The sequence below is a fragment of the Macaca mulatta genome, chromosome 20, assembly GCF_049350105.2.
Source record: "Macaca mulatta isolate MMU2019108-1 chromosome 20, T2T-MMU8v2.0, whole genome shotgun sequence".
Lineage (NCBI taxonomy): Eukaryota > Metazoa > Chordata > Mammalia > Primates > Cercopithecidae > Macaca > Macaca mulatta.
Genome location: NC_133425.1, coordinates 26,965,564 through 26,985,000, shown reverse-complemented (window position 1 = coordinate 26,985,000; position 19,437 = coordinate 26,965,564). Strand labels below are relative to the sequence as shown.

Here is a 19,437-nt window from a genome sequence, read left to right as displayed (position 1 = left end):
TCTTGAACTCCTGACCTCAAATGATCCACCTGCCTCAGCCTCCCAAAGTGCTGAGATTACAGGCATGAGCCACCACGCCTGGCCCCTGCCCTGGTTCTTGTTTTGTGTTCTGAGATGAGGTCTCGCTATATTGCCCAGGCTGGTCTCAAAGCCACAGGTTCAAGCAATCCTCCTGCCTCGGCCTCCCAAAGGGTTGGAATTACAGGTGTGAACCACCTCGCCCTGCCACCTGACCTAATTCTGAACTCACAGATAAAACTGCTCCCACCCACCAGGCCCCCCTGCCCCTGGGACGCCCCTCTACCTCCAGCCTGGAGGGAAATTCCAGGCCTCCCTGGAGCTTATGAAGGGGAAAAAACCCAGGAGGGTTTTTTTCTGTGACTCAGTGTCCTCCATTCACCTCATTATGGAGTCGGGATCCCAGAGAGTCAGGGTAAAAAAGACACTTGCTCTACAAACAGGGAGGCTGTCCCAGAGGTAGGTGTGCCTCATCCATGGTCACACAAATGGGCAGAGCTGAGCCGGAACACGAACCCAGAAGTCCCGGGTCCCAGCCTAGCTCCTTCCATACCTCTCAAACCTAGTATCAACCTTTCACACATTAGTAAAAAATAGCGCAACTCAAAATAGAACTCTAAGGTGTGGTGAGGACATAGGCCAGGTCAGATCTGGTGGAAGGAGGAGAGCTGGCCCAGAGGGCAGGGAGTGGGGGGCCCAGCCCCTACCTATAATCCTGGCACTTTGGGAGGCCAAGGCGGGTGGATCACTTGAGCCCAGGAATTCGAGACTGGCCTGGGCAACATGGCAAGACCCCCGTCCCTACTAAAAAAATTATCTGGGCGTAGTGGCGTACACCTGTTGGCCCAGCTACATGGGAGGCTGAGGTGGGAGGATCACCTGAGCCTGAAGAGATCGGGGCTGTGGTGAGCTAAGACTGAGCGCCACCCTAAGCCCGGGGTCCCAGGATACTCACTGCTGTCAGCCAGGAGAAAGCTACCACACTCCTGGGTGTAGTTGCCAGAGTGGTCTGTGACGTTGACACTGAAAATGTCGTCAGCCATGAAGTGGAATACGTCCATGTGACAGGTGTAGGTGGCGTGCGTGGCATTGTGGGCCGACCTGTGGAGGCTGCAGGAGGTGGCCTCGTCCTTCAGCTCTTCATACTGGTCTTGCCTTCAAGGACAAAGCAGCCGGTCATGGCTGGAAGCCAGGGGCAGGGTGGATGGTGGCGGGCTCCGTGCTCAGGGCCAGGGCAGAAACCCAGACTCTCAGGGCTGGGAGGGATTTGAGGCAGGGCTCGGGGGGTGGTCACCTGGTCCAACCAACCTTTTTCCAGGGAAGGTATCACCTCCCCTGCAGCATCCCCAGTGAACTGTATCCGGGCTCAGCTTGCACACCTCCCGGAGACCAGGAACTCACTACCTCATTTAGGGTAGCAGCTCTCAATTTTGGAAATTTGGGCCATTCTTGCTTGGACCAAGCCTAAATCTGTCCCTGTCGGTCCAGACAACCAGATGACTGTCCTACAGGAAGGGCACTAGGTATTTTGGGTTCCCTTCTCTCCTTTCTGTCCAACATCCACTTTTTTAAGACAGGGTCTCACTCTGTCCCCCAGGCTGGAGTGTAGTAGTGTGATCACGGCTCACTGCAGCCTCGACCTTCCCAGGCTCAGCTGATCCTCCCACCTCAACCTCCTAAGTAGCTGGGACTACATGCATGCACCACCATGCCCAGCTAACTTTTTGTACTTTTTGTAGAGATGGGGTCCCACCGTGTTGGTTAGGCTGGTCTCGAACTCCTGGGCTTAAGTGATCCGCCCGCCTCGGCCTCCCAAAGTCCTGGGATTACAGGACTGAGCCACCTCACCCGGTCCCAAAATCCACTGAATAGCTAATAAGAGCCTGTGCTGAGGGCCAGGAGAAGAGCTAAATGAACCTCATCTCCTCCTCTGGGTGGACTTCTGGGAAAGCTGGTGGGATGGGGTTAGGGAAAATGTTGTGGCTTTTTAACTCCCACTGGACAAAAATGGTGGGTTTTGAAGTACGTATAGGAGTTTACCAGATATTAATTTCCCTACCTAGACGTTCAGGTTCTGAACATGACCACTCTCTAGGCCCAATAGGGATGTGTGGACTGAGTTCTCTGCTAAATTTGCTGGAATAGAAGTTCTTGCTGAATAAATGCTCTCCAGGCCTCCCAGCCTGAACTTGCTCATTATTCCCCTCACCCTGCCTCACTCCACTCCAACCACACTGACCTCCTCCCTATTCCTCAAACTCACCAGCTCTTCTCCCACAGGGCCTTTGCACTGGCAGTGCCCTCTGCCCAGCTCCCTGGCTGCCTCCTTCTCACTAGAAGTTGTGGTCCCTCTACCTGAGGTCCAGTGTCCTATAGCACCCAGTGTTATTAGAAAGTATCCTGTTTAGGGCAGAACACTGTGGCTCATACCTGTAATCCCAGCACTTTGGAAGGCTGAGGTGGGCAGATCACTTGAGACCAGGAGTTCGAGACCAGCCAGGCTAATATGACAAAACCCTGTCTCTACTTAAAATACAAAAATTAGCCGGGCATGGTGGTGCACACCTGGGTGCAATCCCAGCTATTTGGGAAGCTGAGGCAGGAGAATCGCTTGAACCCAGGAGGCGGAGGTTGCAGTGAGCCGAGATCACGCCACTGCACTCCAGCCTGGGCAACAGAGTGAGACTCCGTCTCAAAAAAAAAAAAGAAAGAAAGAAAGTATCCTGTTTGGGCCTGGCATGGTGGCTCACACCTGTAATCCCAGCACTTAGGGAGGCTGAGGTGGGCAGATTGCTTGAGCCCAGGAGTTTGAATCCAGCCTGGGTAACATGGCAAAACTCTGTCTTTACAAAAACTACAAAAATTATCCGGGTGTGATGATGCATGCCTGTAGTCCCAGCTACTCGGGAGGCTTAGGTGGAAGGATCACTTAAGCCCAGGAGGTCGAGGCTACAGTGAGTTCTGATCACACCACTATACTCCAGCCTGGGCAACAGAGCAAGACCCTGTCTCAAAAAAAGAAAAGAAAAGAAAAGAAAAAAAGAGAAAGCATCTTGTTGGTTGTTTTGTGCATCTGTCTCTCCCAGCCACCGCCCCACTGTGGTATGTCAATTCCAAGGCATCTGGGGCCCGGTCAGTCTCGCTCTGCTGAATCCCCAGTGCCTGCTACAGTGTCTGGCAGGAACTTCACACATGTTTTGTTTTGTTTTGTTTTGTGAGATGGGATCTTGCTCTGTTGTCCAGGCTGGAGTACAGTGGCGTGATCATAGCTCACTGCAGCCTCGACCTCCTGAGCTTGGTCCTCCTGCCTTAGACTCTCAAGTAGCTGAGACTACACAATTGTGCCACCACACCTGACTGATTTATTTTTTGTAGAGACAGGATTTTGTGATGTTGCCCAGGCTGGTCTCAAACTCCTGGGCTCAAGTTATCCTCCTTCCTTGGCCTCCCAAAGTGCTGGGGTTAGAAGCATGAGCCACTGCACCTGGCCTATAAATGGTTTTGAATGAATGAATGAGCTGATGGATAACGGAAGCTCTTCTTTATCCTGAGCTGCATAGGGTCTAAAACGGACCCACGGACTTTGGAGTTGGAAAGTCTGAATTTGAATCCCAGCTCCAGCATTCACAGGCTCTGTGACCTTGGGCAAGTTGCTTAACCTCTCTGAACCTCAATGTCCTCATCTGTAAAATGGGAGTAATCATTGTGAGGGTTGGGAGTGACCATTCATGCGAAGCATGTAGCTGGGTTCCTGGCACCTACTAAGTGCTTGAAAAATCATGCGGGAGACCGGCCATCCCGGGGTCTCAAAACCATGGCCAACCTGTGTGGGCGAGATAGTGGCCTTTGAAGCTGGTGGATAGACCAACCCTGCGGTCTCCTGACTTTTCAAGTCCTGTGAGCCCTGAGTAGTTGTCTGAAAGGCGGGCACAGTGGTCCTCAGTGCATAGCGTCCTCCTGGGGGAATCACTGAGCAGGCACCGTGAGTTGCATCCCTAGGGACTGGCGAGGCCCGGCCACTTACCAGGTAAGGGTGAGCGTGCTGGGGTGGAGGTTCCACATCTCCAGGATGCAGATGACCGTCTGGAGGTAATCGGTGTAGCAGACGAGGTCGGGGCAGCCCCAGCCTGGAGGGTCAGGTGGGAGAGAGGCCTTGGTGGGTGGTGGCTTGGGACTGCAGAGCTTCCTCTCCACCCCCTCAAGGGCTGGAGGAAGAGTGGGTGCCGGGGTCCCCAGGCTGGGACAAATATGAGGACTCAGGAGCTGCTAAGATGTAAGCCTGGCACCCAGGGGGCCTCGCTACCTGGGAATTCCTTGTTTGAGCACCAGTGTTTCAAGGCTGGCTATGAAGACAGGACACTCATGATGGCAAATAATATAAAACTAGCTGGTCCCCAGCTCAGCACCCTCCCCCAGAGCCCTGCGCCTGGCCACCAGGTCTGTGTCCCTCCTGGCCAAGCTCCCACTCAGAATGGCAATATCCTAAATGCCCCGGATGTGGTAGGAACCCAGCCAGCGCACACCCACACACCCCAAGAGGGTCAGGACCTCATGGAGTCAAGGACAGCTATACTGAAAATGTCCCAAAACCCTGAAAGGAAGAGGCCTCGGCTCTACAGAATTTGGCTCCACAGGACACGCTCTCTCAGAGATTCAGGAAGGTGCTTCAAGGAGCAGGAAATCGTGAGAGAATTAAGAAGCCCTCAGACACTTTTGCAGAAAGGTCTGCGTGATCCTGCAGCCAAAAATGCCACCGCCACCGCCACAAAGAAGTCATCAAGATATTGCCCTATGAGGCAATTTTGTTGGAAGATTTAACACCTTTCCATCCTGCTCCCCAAACATTAATTGTTTCACTGTGTCCTAAAACAGAGGTGCGATCATCATCTAAATTTTGTTAAATGTCGGACAAAATCAATGGAATAATTTGTAGTTTTGTTTTGTATATTTGAGTGCCATTTCCACTATTTTTTGCTGCTATTTACTAGAAACTTGTACTGCCCATCTCTTTTTTTGAGATAGAATCTCTTGCTCTGTTGTCCAGACTGGAGTGCAGTGGTGTGATCTCAGCTCACAGCAGCCTCCACCTCCTGGGCTCAAGCAATCCTCCCACTTCAGCTTCCTGAGTAGCTGAGACTACCGTTGTGCGACACCATGCCTGGATAATTTTTGTGTTTTCGTAGAGACGGGGTTTCACCATGTTGCCCAGGCTGGTCTCAATCTCTGGAGCTCAAGCGATCCACCTGCCTCGGTCTCCCAAAGTGCTGGGATTATAAGATTGAGCCGTTATGCCTGGCCTTGTTCCCCTTTATAAGTGGGTTCGTTTTCGGTGGCTTTTTCCTATTTTCCCTTGACTAATGAAGACCCGTGAGGTGATGGTGGTGGTAGGTTCCCTTCTTGGGTCTCAGTCGAGGACAGAACCTATATTCGGAGCAAAGAATACTGTGTCTGGAAACATCCGTTAGTCCACTGTGGAGGTGAGAACACTGAGGCTCCAAGACTAGACCACATCTCTCGTCTCTGTTGGTCTGGGCTGCTGAGACACTCACCCAGGGAAGGAAAAACCTAGTCTGTGCTAGTTTTTCATAGCCGCACACATGGCAGACATTGCTAATGGATCACAGCACTCTCTCCCCTAGGCGTGACCTCAGAATGCTTCTCAACACAGCTCTCCAGGCCGTGGCTACCAAGGGGTCTGAGTCATGGAAATAAATCTTGCTCTAGAGGGGGCTTTCCTCAGGGAGACACACAGGACTTGTCAGTGGGGTGCAAAGGAGCTAGTTCCAGCATTTGATGGAGAAAACAGGACTGATTTTGGCAAAACCTCAACACAGAGCCTCTAAGTAGCTGTGTCATCTCTGAGTCTGTACCCTCATGGTTCTTTCTCAGGGCGCTAGGAATTTGAAGAAGAGCTGCCATTCCTAGCCAGGTTCAAAGCTACCAAGGGACAGAGCTTGTTTCCAAACTTGGGGAGGCAACAGCAGCCCCCGAATGGCATGGAGGTGGCACCAGGGATGGGAGGGTGGGAAAGTGCCCGGTCAGTACCCCAGCTACAGGGCAGAGAGCCCCAGGGCCATCCCATGTCTGGGGTTATGAAAGCGTGCAGGAGGCAGTGAGAGACGCACAAAGTGACTGTGCTGTCCCCAGCTCTGTGACTGTAAACACGTGAGTCAAAACTGCTTCTCCTCCCCATGTGTAAGCTGGAGATATTGCTTGCCCTAGAGGCTGTTGAGGTGTTGAGATGAGATGGTGCCTGTGCCTGCACGCTGCCTGCACACGGCTATCACTCAACAGATAGCAGGACAGAGTGGTGAAGACCATGCTACGGTTTGAATGTCTGTGTCCACCCCCAAAATTCATATGCTGAAACTCAGTTGCCAATGTGATCATATTAAAAGGTGGGGACTCTAGGAGATGATTAAGTCATGGGGGCAGACCCCCCCGAATGAATTATTGATCCTGTAAGAGGGCTGGAGGAACCCAACATTCAGCCCCTTTTTGCACTTCTGCCACATGAGGATGCAGCGTGCGTCCCCTCTGGGGGTTGCAGCGTTCAAGGTGGAAACTTAAAGGCAAATATGGGGGCCAGGTGCAGTGGCTCATGCCTATAATCCCAGCGCTTTGGGAGGCAGAGGTGGGTGGATCATTTGAGGTCAGGAGTTCAAGACCAGCCTGGCCAACATGGTGAAACCCCATCTTTACTAAAAATACAAAAATTAGCCATGGCATGTGCCTGTAATCCCAGCCACTTGAAGGCTGAGGCATCAGCATTGCTTGAACCCAGGAGGCAGAGGTTGCAGTGAACCAAGATTACACCATTGCACTCCAGCCTGGGTGAGAGAGCAAGACTCAGTCTCCACAAAAAAAAAAAAAAAAAAAAAAAAAAAAAAGCAAAGATGGGGCCCTCACCGGAACCCAAGCTGCTGCTGGTGCCTTGATCTTGGACTTCCCAGCCTCCAGAACTATAAGCAATAAATGTCTATAATTTATAAATTACCCAGTCTCACGTATTCAGTCACAGCAGCACAGACAGACTAAGACTGACTCCAAGAACAAATTGATCCCAGCTCCGCCTCTGCCCCGTGGTGTGGCCGTGCACCTGTCTCTTAGCTTCTCTGAGCCTCCTCAACCAAAATCTGGGTGTCATTACAACATGGGCCTTGCAGGACTGTTGGGACAGTGGAATGGGATGACGCTCCGAGCTTTGCATGCAGCCAGGGCTTGCTATCTGCACCCACCAGATGTGAAGCCATGATGGGTGACCCAAAGGCTTTTTAGAACCAAGACGGTAATGCTTGCCACTCAGAAAGGGAAAATCAAAGCTTCACATCTGTTTCCTGAAGGAGCTATTTGAGGTCCTGGGTCTTCTGGTAAAAACCAGAGAAAAATGCCCATGAGTCAGCAGAGCAGCCGTTGAGTTCCTCCCCTGCCCCTAGGCTGGCCTCCACACAAGTCTGTGCTGGATCCTGCCTCCTCATGGCCCCCTCCTCCCAGAAGCCCTCCAGGATCTCTTAGTTCTCAGCAGTGTCCTCTCAGTCAGGCTCCTGACCTTCCCAGCTCTGCTTTCTAACATCGCCCCCTCTAACCACAATATCTGGTCCTCCGCAGGCTGCCTACCAAGATTCGGTCTCCTTTTGGCTCTTCCTCCTGTCCCCAGCCCAGGGACCACCAGTGCCTGCTAAGAATCCAGCGATTTTTTTGTTTGTTTATTGTTGTTGTTGTGGTTGTTGTTTTGAGACAGGGTCTCGCTCTGTTGCCCAGGCTGGAGTACAATTGTCACCTTGACTCACTGCAACCTCCACCTCCCAGGTTCAAGCAATCCTCCCGCCTCAGCCCCACAAGAAGCTGAGACTACAAGCATGAGCTCCTATGCCTGGCTATTTTTTTTTTTTCTTTTGTAGAGATAGGGCTTCACCATGTTGCCCAGGCTGGTCTTGAGATCCTGAGTTCAAATGACTACCCTCCTCAGCCTCCCGAAGGGCTGGGATTCCCGGTGTGAGCCACCATACCCAGCGCAGCAATTGTTGAAAAACATTTCCAAGGAGAGTCATTACAAAAGGAGACACCGAGGTTAGATGGAAGGCAGAACTTCCTCACTCAGAGAGTTACAGCCAGCCAAGGCAGAGGTCAGGGGAAATGAAGGATGAAGCCTGTCATCCCCCTAGTGACACCCGAAGACATAAGCCCGCGGGCTGGGCCATGTGAGACTCACGTCTACTGCTTCTGGTTCGTGGAGCTCTTTGGTGGATGGATTCTGGTTAGTGGAGAGCCGGCTACTGGACTCGTGTCAGCCTCAAGGGCACGGATGCCATCTGTTCTGAATCTGTGGACTCTAGCCGTGTTTTTGAGCCCACAAAGCCAGCCCGGCCCTAGCTCAGCTCTGTGATGGGGGCCCTCCCCACCCGCAGACCACGGGCAGCCACTTACCTCCCTGGAGCAGCAGCAGGAGCAAGGGGGCGGCCCAGCCACGCAGCATGCTGACTCCTACAGGCCTGCAAGAGATGCACAGCAGAGGGTGAACCAGGCGGGGCTCAGGGCTCCCCCAGCCTCCCCCTCATCCTGTCTCTTCTCAGGCAGACTTGCCCTCGATTCTTGGAACTGTCTTAAGAAAAAAGCAAGATCCCGCGGAGCCTATGGATGACCCCAAGAACTCCCACCTCCTAGAAATGGCAGATTCACCCTGAGAATTCCTTCTCCCACCTTCTTCCTGTCCCCACATCACATCACAAATGCAGAGTGAATTTGTTTTATTATTTTATTTTAATATTTTTAGAGATGGGGTTGTGTTCTGCTGCCTTGGCTGGAGGGCAATGGCACAGTCACGGCTCACTGCAGCCTCGACCTCCTGGGCTCAAGCGATCCTCCTGCATCAGCCTCCCGAGTAGCTGGGACCAAAGGCACGTGCCACCATGCCTGGCTAATTTTTAACACATTTTTGTATGGATGGTATCTTGCTATGTTGCCCAGGCTGGTCTCAAACTCCTGGGCTCATGTGATCCTCCTACCTTGGCCTCTCAAAGTGCTGGGATGACAGGTGTGAGCCACCATGCCCAGCACAGGGTGAATTTAAAGAGTGAGGAGATTGCTGACTATTTTGCCCTTGCTGAGCCTATTGATGTAGCATTGTGTGTGAAATTAAATTATGTATGAATCTATCTAACAAAGAAAGAGGGAGAGAAAATGAGAAGAAGAGAGGGAGAGAAGAAGAAAAAACTAGTTTGGAAAGTGGGATCTTCTGAGGAGCAATTTTGGATCTTCCTTCCTGTAAACATCCATGTTGATAGCTCAGTAAATTGGCCTTTTTATTTTATTTTTTTTAGACAAAGTCTCACTCTATTGCCCAGGCTGGAGTGCAGTGGCCCGATCTCGGCTCACTGCAACCTCTACCTCCCAGGTTCAAGCGATTCTCCTGCCTGAGCTTCCCAAGTAGCTGGGAATACAGGTGGCCGCCACCACGCCCAGCTAATTTTTGCATTTTTAGTAGAGACAGAGTTTTGCCATGTGGACCAGGCTGGTCTCGAACTCCTGGCCACAGATGATACACCTGCCTCAGCCTCTCAAAGTGCTGGAATTACAGGCATGAGCCACTGTGCCCAGCCATCAATAAATTGGCTTCTTACTGAATAATAAATCCAAAGTTAACCCACAAAGTTAACCCCTGCTGAATACTTAAGGTTAGCCCAATAATCAGGCTTCTTACTCCATTACAAAGCCCAGATTAGCCCACTGGGGAGCATGCTAGGAAATCCAGGCCCAGCCAAACAGAGAAAACTTGACCTCCTAATTTGGGCCAGGATGGAGAAGGAAGCTCTTTGGGGAACAGAGTGAGGTTATCTGGGAAGAGTGGCCTTTTCTGTCTTGGGCAGATGAATGACCCACCAAGCTTGCAATGCCAGGCTCCTCCTGGGACTTGTCTGTTGCACCCACCAGCTCTGTGTCTGTTTGAGAAAGTGCCAACCAGAGGGCAGCGGTCCACCTATCTAGACTCAGGAGCCCCTCCCAGACCAGCCCCCACAGACAAGAAGGGAGCTAAAGCTAAACCTAAGAGGGATGTCCCCTGCAGGACCCAAGTCATAGGCATGGCTTTCTCCAGACACTATGCCTGACTCCACAAGGAGAAGATCCTCCTCCTCTGCGCCGGGGTTCCCAAAGATCCTCCTCTGGCCCCGTCCATAGTTCCCTCTGACGTCCCTCACAGAGTCACCAAAGAACCCTGGGTCAGGGCACAGGCTGGGGAGCCAGGGAGGTTCAGATGACCAACTGTGTGGCTCCGGGCCAGTCCGTTGCCCTCTCTGAGCCTTGTAAAGTGGAAACAGCAAGGCCTGCTTCCAGGCTTCTTGTGAGAATTCAAGGAGGTGATTTGCATAAAACCCTGGGGATGGCCCCCATCACAGAAACACTCAACCAACAGCTGTAATGGATGGAGAAAGTAGAGCATCAGAAATGGAAGGGGTCTCAGAATGATCCAGCCAAGAGTTGTGAAAATATCTCATTTCCAAAATTTTGGCCATATTTGTATACTGTGTGCACTGTTGTTTATTTTAATATATATTTTAATGTATTTTCCATAGATAAGCACACTTAAAAATTTAACTCCAGCATCATCCTAAGCAATAACATTGCTACTCAAATAAAATAATGTTGGGGTAGATGCTGTTTCAACCTGCTTTTAGGAATATGAATCTTGTGGGGTTCCAACCCCTGCAGAGGTCCCGTTCTCGCACTTTGAAGATGTGGCCTCTGATCACAGGAGGGGGAGTCTGTGTCTGCCCCCTCACTATTGTGTCCACATCCATCACCCCAGCCACAGTGCGAGTCCTGACATAGCTCTGTCCCTGTCACTCCCTGATGGCTTTATCTTGACCACAGCACAACAGAGTGCAAACTCCTTTGCCCAGATTCAAGGTTCCTCATCCCCAGCTTGACCAACATAGCAAGACCTTGTCTCTACCAAAAATAAAAATAGAAGTAAAAATAAGTTAGCCGGGTGGCACACACCTGTGGTCTCAGCTATTCGGGAGGCTGAGGAATGAGGATCGCTTGAGTGCAGGAGGTCCAGGCTGCAGTGAGCCATGATTGCACTATTGCACTCCAGCCTGAATGAAAGAGTGAAACCCTGTCTTTACAAAAACAGACAAACAAAAAACTCCTCATCCCTCTTAATTTCTTACCTCTGCCTACATCACAGAGCCCTAGGGATGCGGAGCGGGTACCTGCTGCTTCTGCCTGCCCGGCGTCTCTTCCCAAAGAGCTCCTCCATCTGAGCTGCCTCTAGTGGTTTGTCTGAGGCTGACTCCACCCCATGCTCCACAAAGTGGGCTCCTGACCCAGGCTTGGCCAATCAAAACACCCCATCTGTCTGACCACAATGATTGCATCAGGGATGGATGTCAACCCAGGCAAGGCCAGTGAAAGCAGTCCTGAGATTTTTTTTTTTTTTCTAGAACTCTAGAAAACTGACACTTTTTTTTGGTATCTTCTGAGAGCTTGTAGCCATCTTTGTCACCTCGTAGAGATAGCCTCCTTGAAAATGGCATCCATACTGAGAAATACAAATCAGGAGTCCCCATGGCATCATGTGAGGTCCTGGATCCAGCCATATCTGATGTCCACCCTGTGGACTTCTCATTTCTATGAGCCAAAAACCACCTATGTTGCTCAATCACATTGAATTCTATTTCTGTCACTTGCCACCAAAGATCCCTGACACAGTGGAGTAGAGAAAAGAGCTCAGACTTTGAAACCAGAAGATCTTGGGAGCAAATAGTAGCTCTTCTCTGGCTCTTTTACTCTCTGAACTCAGTGACCATCTCTGAAATGGGGACAATAGTGCTCACTGCACCTGGCAGTGAAGAAGAGGCTGTGAGAAAGCAGATGTGGTAGTGCTTCATGGACTGTGAAGTGCTGTACCAGTGCATGGGTTTCCTGACATTACTGGCCGACTACCCTGAATTACTCATCATCTCCCTGGCAGCCCAGCCTTCGTCATGCATCTCTGCCTCTACCGGAGCAGACTTCTCCCCTCCAACACCTTTCCCCTCCCATCCTCTCAACTCAGCTTTCACGGTCCACATGCTGTATCCCTGCAGCCGCACTGGAGCGTTCTAGAACTCCTGCCACTGGCCTATTGCATTTGAGGTTTTCACTGGTGCTACTATTAATTATCCACTTACTATTGATCTTTACCTTGCCTTCTATTTTTTACTCCAATAAACATGTCTCAAAAATATTATATCATGACCATCAGCAGATAACTGACATGAAATAGACACGGAGTATGTGCCATGCTGGTTAAGACACAGACTATGGAGCTGGCCGGTCTCAGTTCAAATCCCAGCTCTGCCACTTACAGGTTTTGTGGCCTTGGGCAGTTTGCTTAACCTTTCTGGGACTCATCTGTAATATGGGAATAACAATGATCACGGTACCTGCCTCATAGGTCCTTGGGAGAATTACATTAGTCAACATTTATAAAGCATTTAGAACAGTGCCTGGCATATAGGAGATATTATATAAGCGTTACTTAAACAAAACAATCAACTTACCATAAAACTAAATACAATAAACCATAAAAACTAAATACAAGAAAAACAAAGGCAGTAATTGAATTTTAGTGAGATGCTACTGCCTGCCTGAGAGTCCTAGAAGCTGGAGATGTGGTTTGTCTTTGTTTAAAGTTCAGAAAGGGAGGCCAGGCACAGTGGCTTATGCCTGTAATCCCAGCACTTTGGGAGGCCGAAGTGGGAGGATCACTTGAGGTCAGGAGTTTGAGACCAGCCTGGCCAACATGGTAAAATCCCATCTCTACTAAAAATGCAAAAATTAGCCAGGCGTCATGGTGTGTGCCTATAATCCCAGCTACTCTGGAAGCTGAGACAGGAGAATTGCTTGAACCCAGGAGGAGGCAGAGGTCGCAGTGAGCAGAGATTACACCACTGTACTCCAGCCTGGGCAACAGAGCAAGACACTGTGTCTCAAAAAAAAAAAAAAAAAAAGAGAGAGAGAGTAGTGTTTAAGACACGATAGCACCAGATCGAGAGTCTTGCTTCCTCCGTCAGCAGGGCGAGTGATGAAAGGTCTAACGCTTTCACTAGGGGATCCAGGGATATTTAACACTGTTTAAAATAAACTGCTCATTTCTGGAAAACATCAGCTTAAAAATACAGACTTTCTCCATCACTCCCTCCTCACGCTCCCACAGCACCACGTGGGCCCCTCCCCCAATTCCACTGCCTTCTCTGCCCCGAATCCATCCCCTTTTGGGTCTTTGCACGCAGGCCGACTCCTGAGGGCAACAGCACCTTGTCCTCAGATGCAGATCGGGTCACCATGTGTTTCCTGCAAGGACAGAAATTGTCTTAGGAGGCTTCCTGCTACAGGAGCCCCTTGATATGGTTTGGATATTTGTCCCACCCAAATCTCATGTTGAAACGTCATCCCCGATGTTGGAGGTGGGGCCTGGTGGGAGGTGATTGGATCATGGGGGAGGATTTCTCATGAATGGCTCAGCGCCATCCCCTTGGTGATGAGTGAGTTCACCTGAGATCTAGTTGTTTAGAAGTGTGTGGTGCTTCCCCTTTCTCTCTTTTGCGTCGACTCTCGCTACGTGATGTGTCGGCTCCTGGTTCACTTTCTGCCTTGAGTAAAGGCTCCCTGAGAGCCTCCTTACCAGAAGCCGAGCAGATGCTGGCACCATGCTTGTACAGCTACAGAAGGATGAGCCAATTAAACCTCTTTTCTTTATAAATTACCCAATCTCAGGTATTGCTTTATGGCAATGCAAGAATGGCCTAACACACCGCTGCAGCACCCAACCTCTGCAGTGTCCTATGGAGCAGTGAAGCGCACCTGACTTGGAGCGTGCCAGGTCCCAGCTGGATGTCTATGGGTAAGTTCCCTAGCCCCTCTGATTCTCTGTTTTCTCATCTAGAAAATTGAGGTCATTAAGCTTTGCTGCAGTTTGTCATGAGCATTAAAAGCATCATCGAATTTGAAGTCCTGTAGGTGCGTTTATCCACCAGTTTCAGTCCTGAGAAATATTTCCTGGAGTTGCTGTAATTCATACTAAAAGTTGACCAACTTCAGGAGATTCTGGGGAAATGGAGAAGCTTGGGGCAGGAAATTAGACTGAGGTGAGTGCTATGGAGAATATAAGGTGCTTAACTTCACAGTGGACGCAGTGGCTCATGCCTGTAATCCCAACACTTTGGGAGGCTGAGGTGGGTGGATCACCTGAGGTCAGGAGTTCGAGACCAGCCTGGCCAACACGGTGAAACCCATCTCTACTAAAAATACAAAAATTAGCCAGGCATGGTGGTGGGTGCCTGTAATCCCACCTACTCTGGAGGCTGAGGCAGGAGAATCACTTGAATCTGGAAGGTGGAGGTTGCAGTGAGCCAAGATCACACCATTGTGCTCTAGCCTGGGCAACAGAGCAAGACTCCATTTCAAAAAAAAAAAGAGATGAAATACAAAGAAATACCATTTTAATTTTGTCAGATTAGCCAAAACTAAAAGTCTGGTGACATCACATGTTGCTCAGGATATGATATAATAGGAACTCTCATTTATGGCCAGAGAATATGTAAATTATTACCATTGGTCTGGTAAAAAGTTTGGCATGACCTAATAAAAGCAAACACATGCCCTACCTAAGACTGCGTAACTTCACTCTTGAAATTCTTCTGGCGTGTCTACAGCAGCATTGATTTTAACAGTGAAAAATTGGAAACAATCTAAATAGCCATCATCAGGAGAGTGAAAAAATAAATCACAATATTGTCACTCCATGTAAACATGAATGATTTACAGTCCCACACAACAAAGTGAATGACTCTCACCAACAAAATTTGGAGTGAAAAAAGGAAGTTCGAGGACAGCATAAGCATAATAACAGCATCTACACCACACTGAAAACCATACAAAATCATCTTATATATTTCTTAGGTGAGCATACTTGTCATAAAAATATTTAAAAATTCATGGGGATAATAACAACAAATTTTGAATAGTGTGGAAAAGGAGGGGGTGTGAGAAAGAGGAACGTTCAAGGGTCTCAACAGTTCGGTAAAACTTGGTGAAGCTACCATGGGTGCTGATTATATTTTATGCCCTTTTGTATGTTCAAACTATTTCATAACATTTTAAATGTAAAGGAGGCTTAGTTTTGTAAAATAAAATATGGATGAGGGACTTCCACTTCTGGCTATAATGAAGTGACCATTGTCAGACTAATCCTCCCAATGAGGGCAACTATTAAGCATAAAAAAAAAAGAAAAAAATGCACAAGAGAGTGACAAGTTATATAGTACTTAACAGAAAAAAAAATGCATTGAAGTTCTGCACTCAATTTCCCCTGAAATCATGTGCCAAGTCATTGAAAATAAGTAGCATGCCAAGAAACTTAGCAAAAAACACCTGCTAATAGGTGGGAAAACTAAGAAGGAATTTTCACAGTTTTACAAGCTGAGGAAAGAATTAGAGTTCAGGGCCCAGCAAAAAAAAAAAAAAAAAAAAAAAGATGGGCCCTGGTGAGTACCCAGCTATTTAGAAAAGACTATTCCTTGGGAATATGGAAAAATTAGAAATAGTTCATTCTTGACTGCATCAAGGTGTGATCTGCTTATATGCTATATCTCTGCTAGAAGAAAATTTAAATGGATCTAGAAAAAGTTAGCTTCATCCAAAGCCTCTATACTTTTTATACATAATGCCCAATATTCAGCTAAAATTACAAGGCTAATCAGAAAACAGTATCAAGTGATCAACAATGAAGATAAAATAGATAATAGAAACAGTTACATAGGTGAATTGGAAAATGGCATTATCAGATGTGATTTAAAATAACTATGATTAATGTGTTCAAAAATTCTACCAGAAATTTGGAACCTATTTAAAAAGTAGCAATCCTAGAACTGAAAAATATAATAACTGAAGTTTATAAGAGCTGAAGAGATGGATTTGGTAACATAGTAGCAATATCAGAAGAGAAGATTAGTAAACTGGAAGATTGGTCAATAGAAAATACCAAGATTGAAGCATGCAGAGAAGAAAAGTTCAAAAATACAGAAAAGAGCAAAAGAGACATAGAAGACATTGTGAAAAGATCTAACATACATGCATTTGCAATTAAGAAACAGAAGAGAGAGAAAACAAGGTAGACAAAATAGGAGTGATCTCAGTTAAAATTTTTTTCCAAACTAACAAAAGACATTAAGCCACAGATTTAAATAGCTCTACAAACCACAAAAAGGATAAATACAAAGAAAACCACATCTGGGCATATCATAGAAAAACTATTTAAAAAACTAAAAGACAAAGGTATGCAGTATGCAGAGAAAAAAGACACTTCACCGTGTTCAAGGAAGCAACAATAAGACTGGCAGCTGACTTTTTAACAAAATGATGGAAGACAGCGGACAATGGAACAACTTCTTTCAATGCTGAAATTTCAAAAGCCAACTTAGAATTTTATATCCAGAAAAAAATCTCTTAAAAAATAAAGACAAGGTCAATATAATAAGGAGATCTATAAAAATATCACAGTTAACAGTCATACTTAATGGTAAAGAAATGAAAGCTTTGCTCCTAAGATCATGAACAAGACAAGTACGATCACTCTTGTGACTTTTATAAAACATTTTACTAGAGGTTCTAGCCAAGGCAATTAGGTAAGGAAAAGAAATAAAAACCATTCAGATTGGAAAAGAAGAAGTAAACCATTTCTCTTTGCAGATAATATGATCTTGTATGTACAAAACTAAAGGAATTTACACCTAAAACAAAAACCAATTAGAGTTAATAAATAAATTTAGCATAGTTGTAGAATATCAGATCAATAGACACAAATAATGATATTTTATACACACTGGCAATAAATAATCTGAAGATAAAATTAAGAAAGTGATTTCATTTACAATAATACAAAACAGAATAAAATGGTTAAATTTAACACTATTCATTAGTTATGTTAATATGAGATGAATTCATTTATTCATGTGAGACTTGTGCAATAAAATCTACAAATGTTATTGAAATAAATTATAGAAAACCTAAATAAATGAAGGATATACCATGTTCATAGATTGGAAAACTTAATGTTATCAAGATGATGCCTCGAATTGATCTACAGATTCAAAGTAATCTCTATAAAAATCCCAGCTGGCTCTTTTTTTTTTTTTTTTTTCACAGAAATTGACAAACTAGGACTGCCTGAGAGTCCTAGAAGCTGGAGATGTGGTTTGTATTTGTTTAAAGTTAAGAAAGGCAGGCCAGGCACATGGGCTCATGCCTGTAATCCCAGCACTTTGGGAAGCTGGGAGTAGAATAGCCGAAAAGATTTTGAGAAAGAACACAGTTAGAGGAGTCAAACTTCCTTATTTCAAAGCTTACTACAAAGCTACACTTATCAACACTGTGGTACTGACACATAGATGTACATATAGATCAGTGGGACTGAACTGAGAGTTCAAAAATAAGTGCATACATTTATGTTTAACTGATTCTTGATGTGGGTGCCAAAACAATTCAATGGGGGGAAAGAATAGTCTTTAAAACAAAAGGTACTGCAGAAATAGATATCCACAATGCAATATAATGAAGCTAGATTTCTACTTCACACCATATCCAAAAATTTACTCAAAATAGATTAAAGACCTAGATGTAAAAAGTAAAACTATTAAACTCTTAGAATAAAACCTAGGTGTAACTCTTCATGATCTTGTAGTTTCTTAATAGTTTCTTAAATGTGACGCAAAAGCATAAGTAAACAAAGAAAAAATAGATCTATCAAACTGTATCAAAATTTAAAATGTTTGTGCTTCAAGGATACTATCAAGAAAGTAAAACTATAACATGCAGCTTGGGAAAAAAGTATTTGCACATCACGTATTTGTTAAAGGTCTGGCATTTAGAATATATACTCTTGCAACTCAAGATCTAAAAGACAAGAATTAAAATTTTAAATGGGCAAAATATTTGAATAGACATTTCTCCAAAGAAGATAGCCAAATAAGAAACACATGAAAAGGTGGCCACTGACCTTACTCTCTAGAGAGATGCAAATCACGAACATAATGAGATACCCCTTCACATGCATTAGGAGGGTAATGATAATCAATCACAAGTATGAATGAGAAATTTGAACCCTTATACATAGCTGGTGAGAATGTGAAATGGTGCAGCCACTAAGGAAAACAGTTTTGCAGTTTCTCAAAACGTTAAATGCAGTCACGTGCTGCGTAATGACATTTCAGTCAATGACAGACTGCATGTACATAGGCGGGCCCATAGGACTATAATGAAGGTGAATAATTCCTATTGTCTAGTGATGTCATAACACAACACTTTACTAATGGTCTTGTGACGATGCTGGTGGACACAAATTTACTGCACTACCAGTCATATAAAAGTATAGCATATGCAGGGCTAGGTGCGGTGGCTCACGCCTGTAATCCCAGCACTTTGGAAGATCTAGGCGGGCAGATCATTTGAGGTCAGGAGATCGAGACCATCCTGGCTAACATGGTGAAACCCCGTCTCTACTAAAAAATACAAAAAACTAGCAGGGCGAGGTGGCGGGCACCTGTAGTCCCAGCTACTCGGGAGGCTGAGGCAGGAGAATGGCGTAAACCCAGGAGGCTGAGCTTGCAGTGAGCCGAGATCACCCCACTGCACTCCAGCCGGGGTGACAGAGCGAGACCATCTCAAAAAACAAAAACAAAAAATTAGCCAGACCTGGTGACACATGCCTGTAGTCCCAGCTCCTCAGGAGGTTGAGGCAGGAGAATCACTTGAATGGGGAGGCAGAGGTAGCAGTGAACCGAGATTATGCCACTGCACTCCAGCCTGGACAACAGAGCGAGATTCCGTCTCAAAAAAAAAAAAAAAAAAAAAAGATAGCCTATACACTTATGTATTGTACATAATGCTCAATAATAATAATAATAAACTATGTTACTGGTGTATGTCTTTACTATACTATATCTTAAATCACTATTTTAAGGTGTGCTCCTTGTCCTTATTTAAAAAAATGTTGGATGGGCACAGTGGCTCATGCCTGTAATCCCAGCACTTTGGGAGGCTGAGGCAGGTGGATCACTTGAGGTCAGGAGTTGGAAACCAGCCTGGCTAACATGGTGAAACCCCGTCTCTACTGAAAATACAAAAATTAGCCAGGCATGGTGGTGTGTGCCTGTAATTCCAGCTATTTGTGAGACTGAGGCACAAGAATCGCTTGAACCCAGGAGGCGGAGGCTGCGGTGAGCCAAAATCGCACCTCTGCACCCCAGCCTGGGTGACAAGGCGAGACTCTTAAAAACAAACAAAAATGTTAACTGTAAAACAGCCTCAGGCAGGTCCTTCAGGATGGATTCCAGAAGAAGGCACCGTTATCATAGGACATGGCGGCTCCATGTGTGT

The 19,437-nt window shown here is 46.8% G+C and overlaps 1 protein-coding gene across 4 annotated transcripts in view; it reads right to left on the bottom strand.

Moving 5' to 3' along the window:
- IL21R (interleukin 21 receptor) overlaps nt 1–19,437 on the bottom strand; it is a 50,594-nt gene that overhangs the window by 14,088 nt on the left and 17,069 nt on the right. For 2 of the 4 annotated variants that reach the window (XM_077985695.1, XM_077985696.1), the window contains exons 2-5: nt 11,017–11,114; nt 8,446–8,510; nt 4,043–4,145; nt 974–1,173 (exon numbers count right to left, since the gene is read on the bottom strand). In XM_077985695.1, coding sequence (XP_077841821.1) covers nt 974–1,173; nt 4,043–4,145; nt 8,446–8,494 — 352 coding nt within the window. In that variant the 5' untranslated portion in view covers nt 8,495–8,510; nt 11,017–11,114. Of the gene's footprint in view, nt 1–973; nt 1,174–4,042; nt 4,146–8,445; nt 8,511–11,016; nt 11,115–11,189; nt 11,304–19,437 lie in introns of those variants that run through there. The other 2 variants (XM_077985694.1, XM_015125835.3) reach the window with 2 other exon arrangements.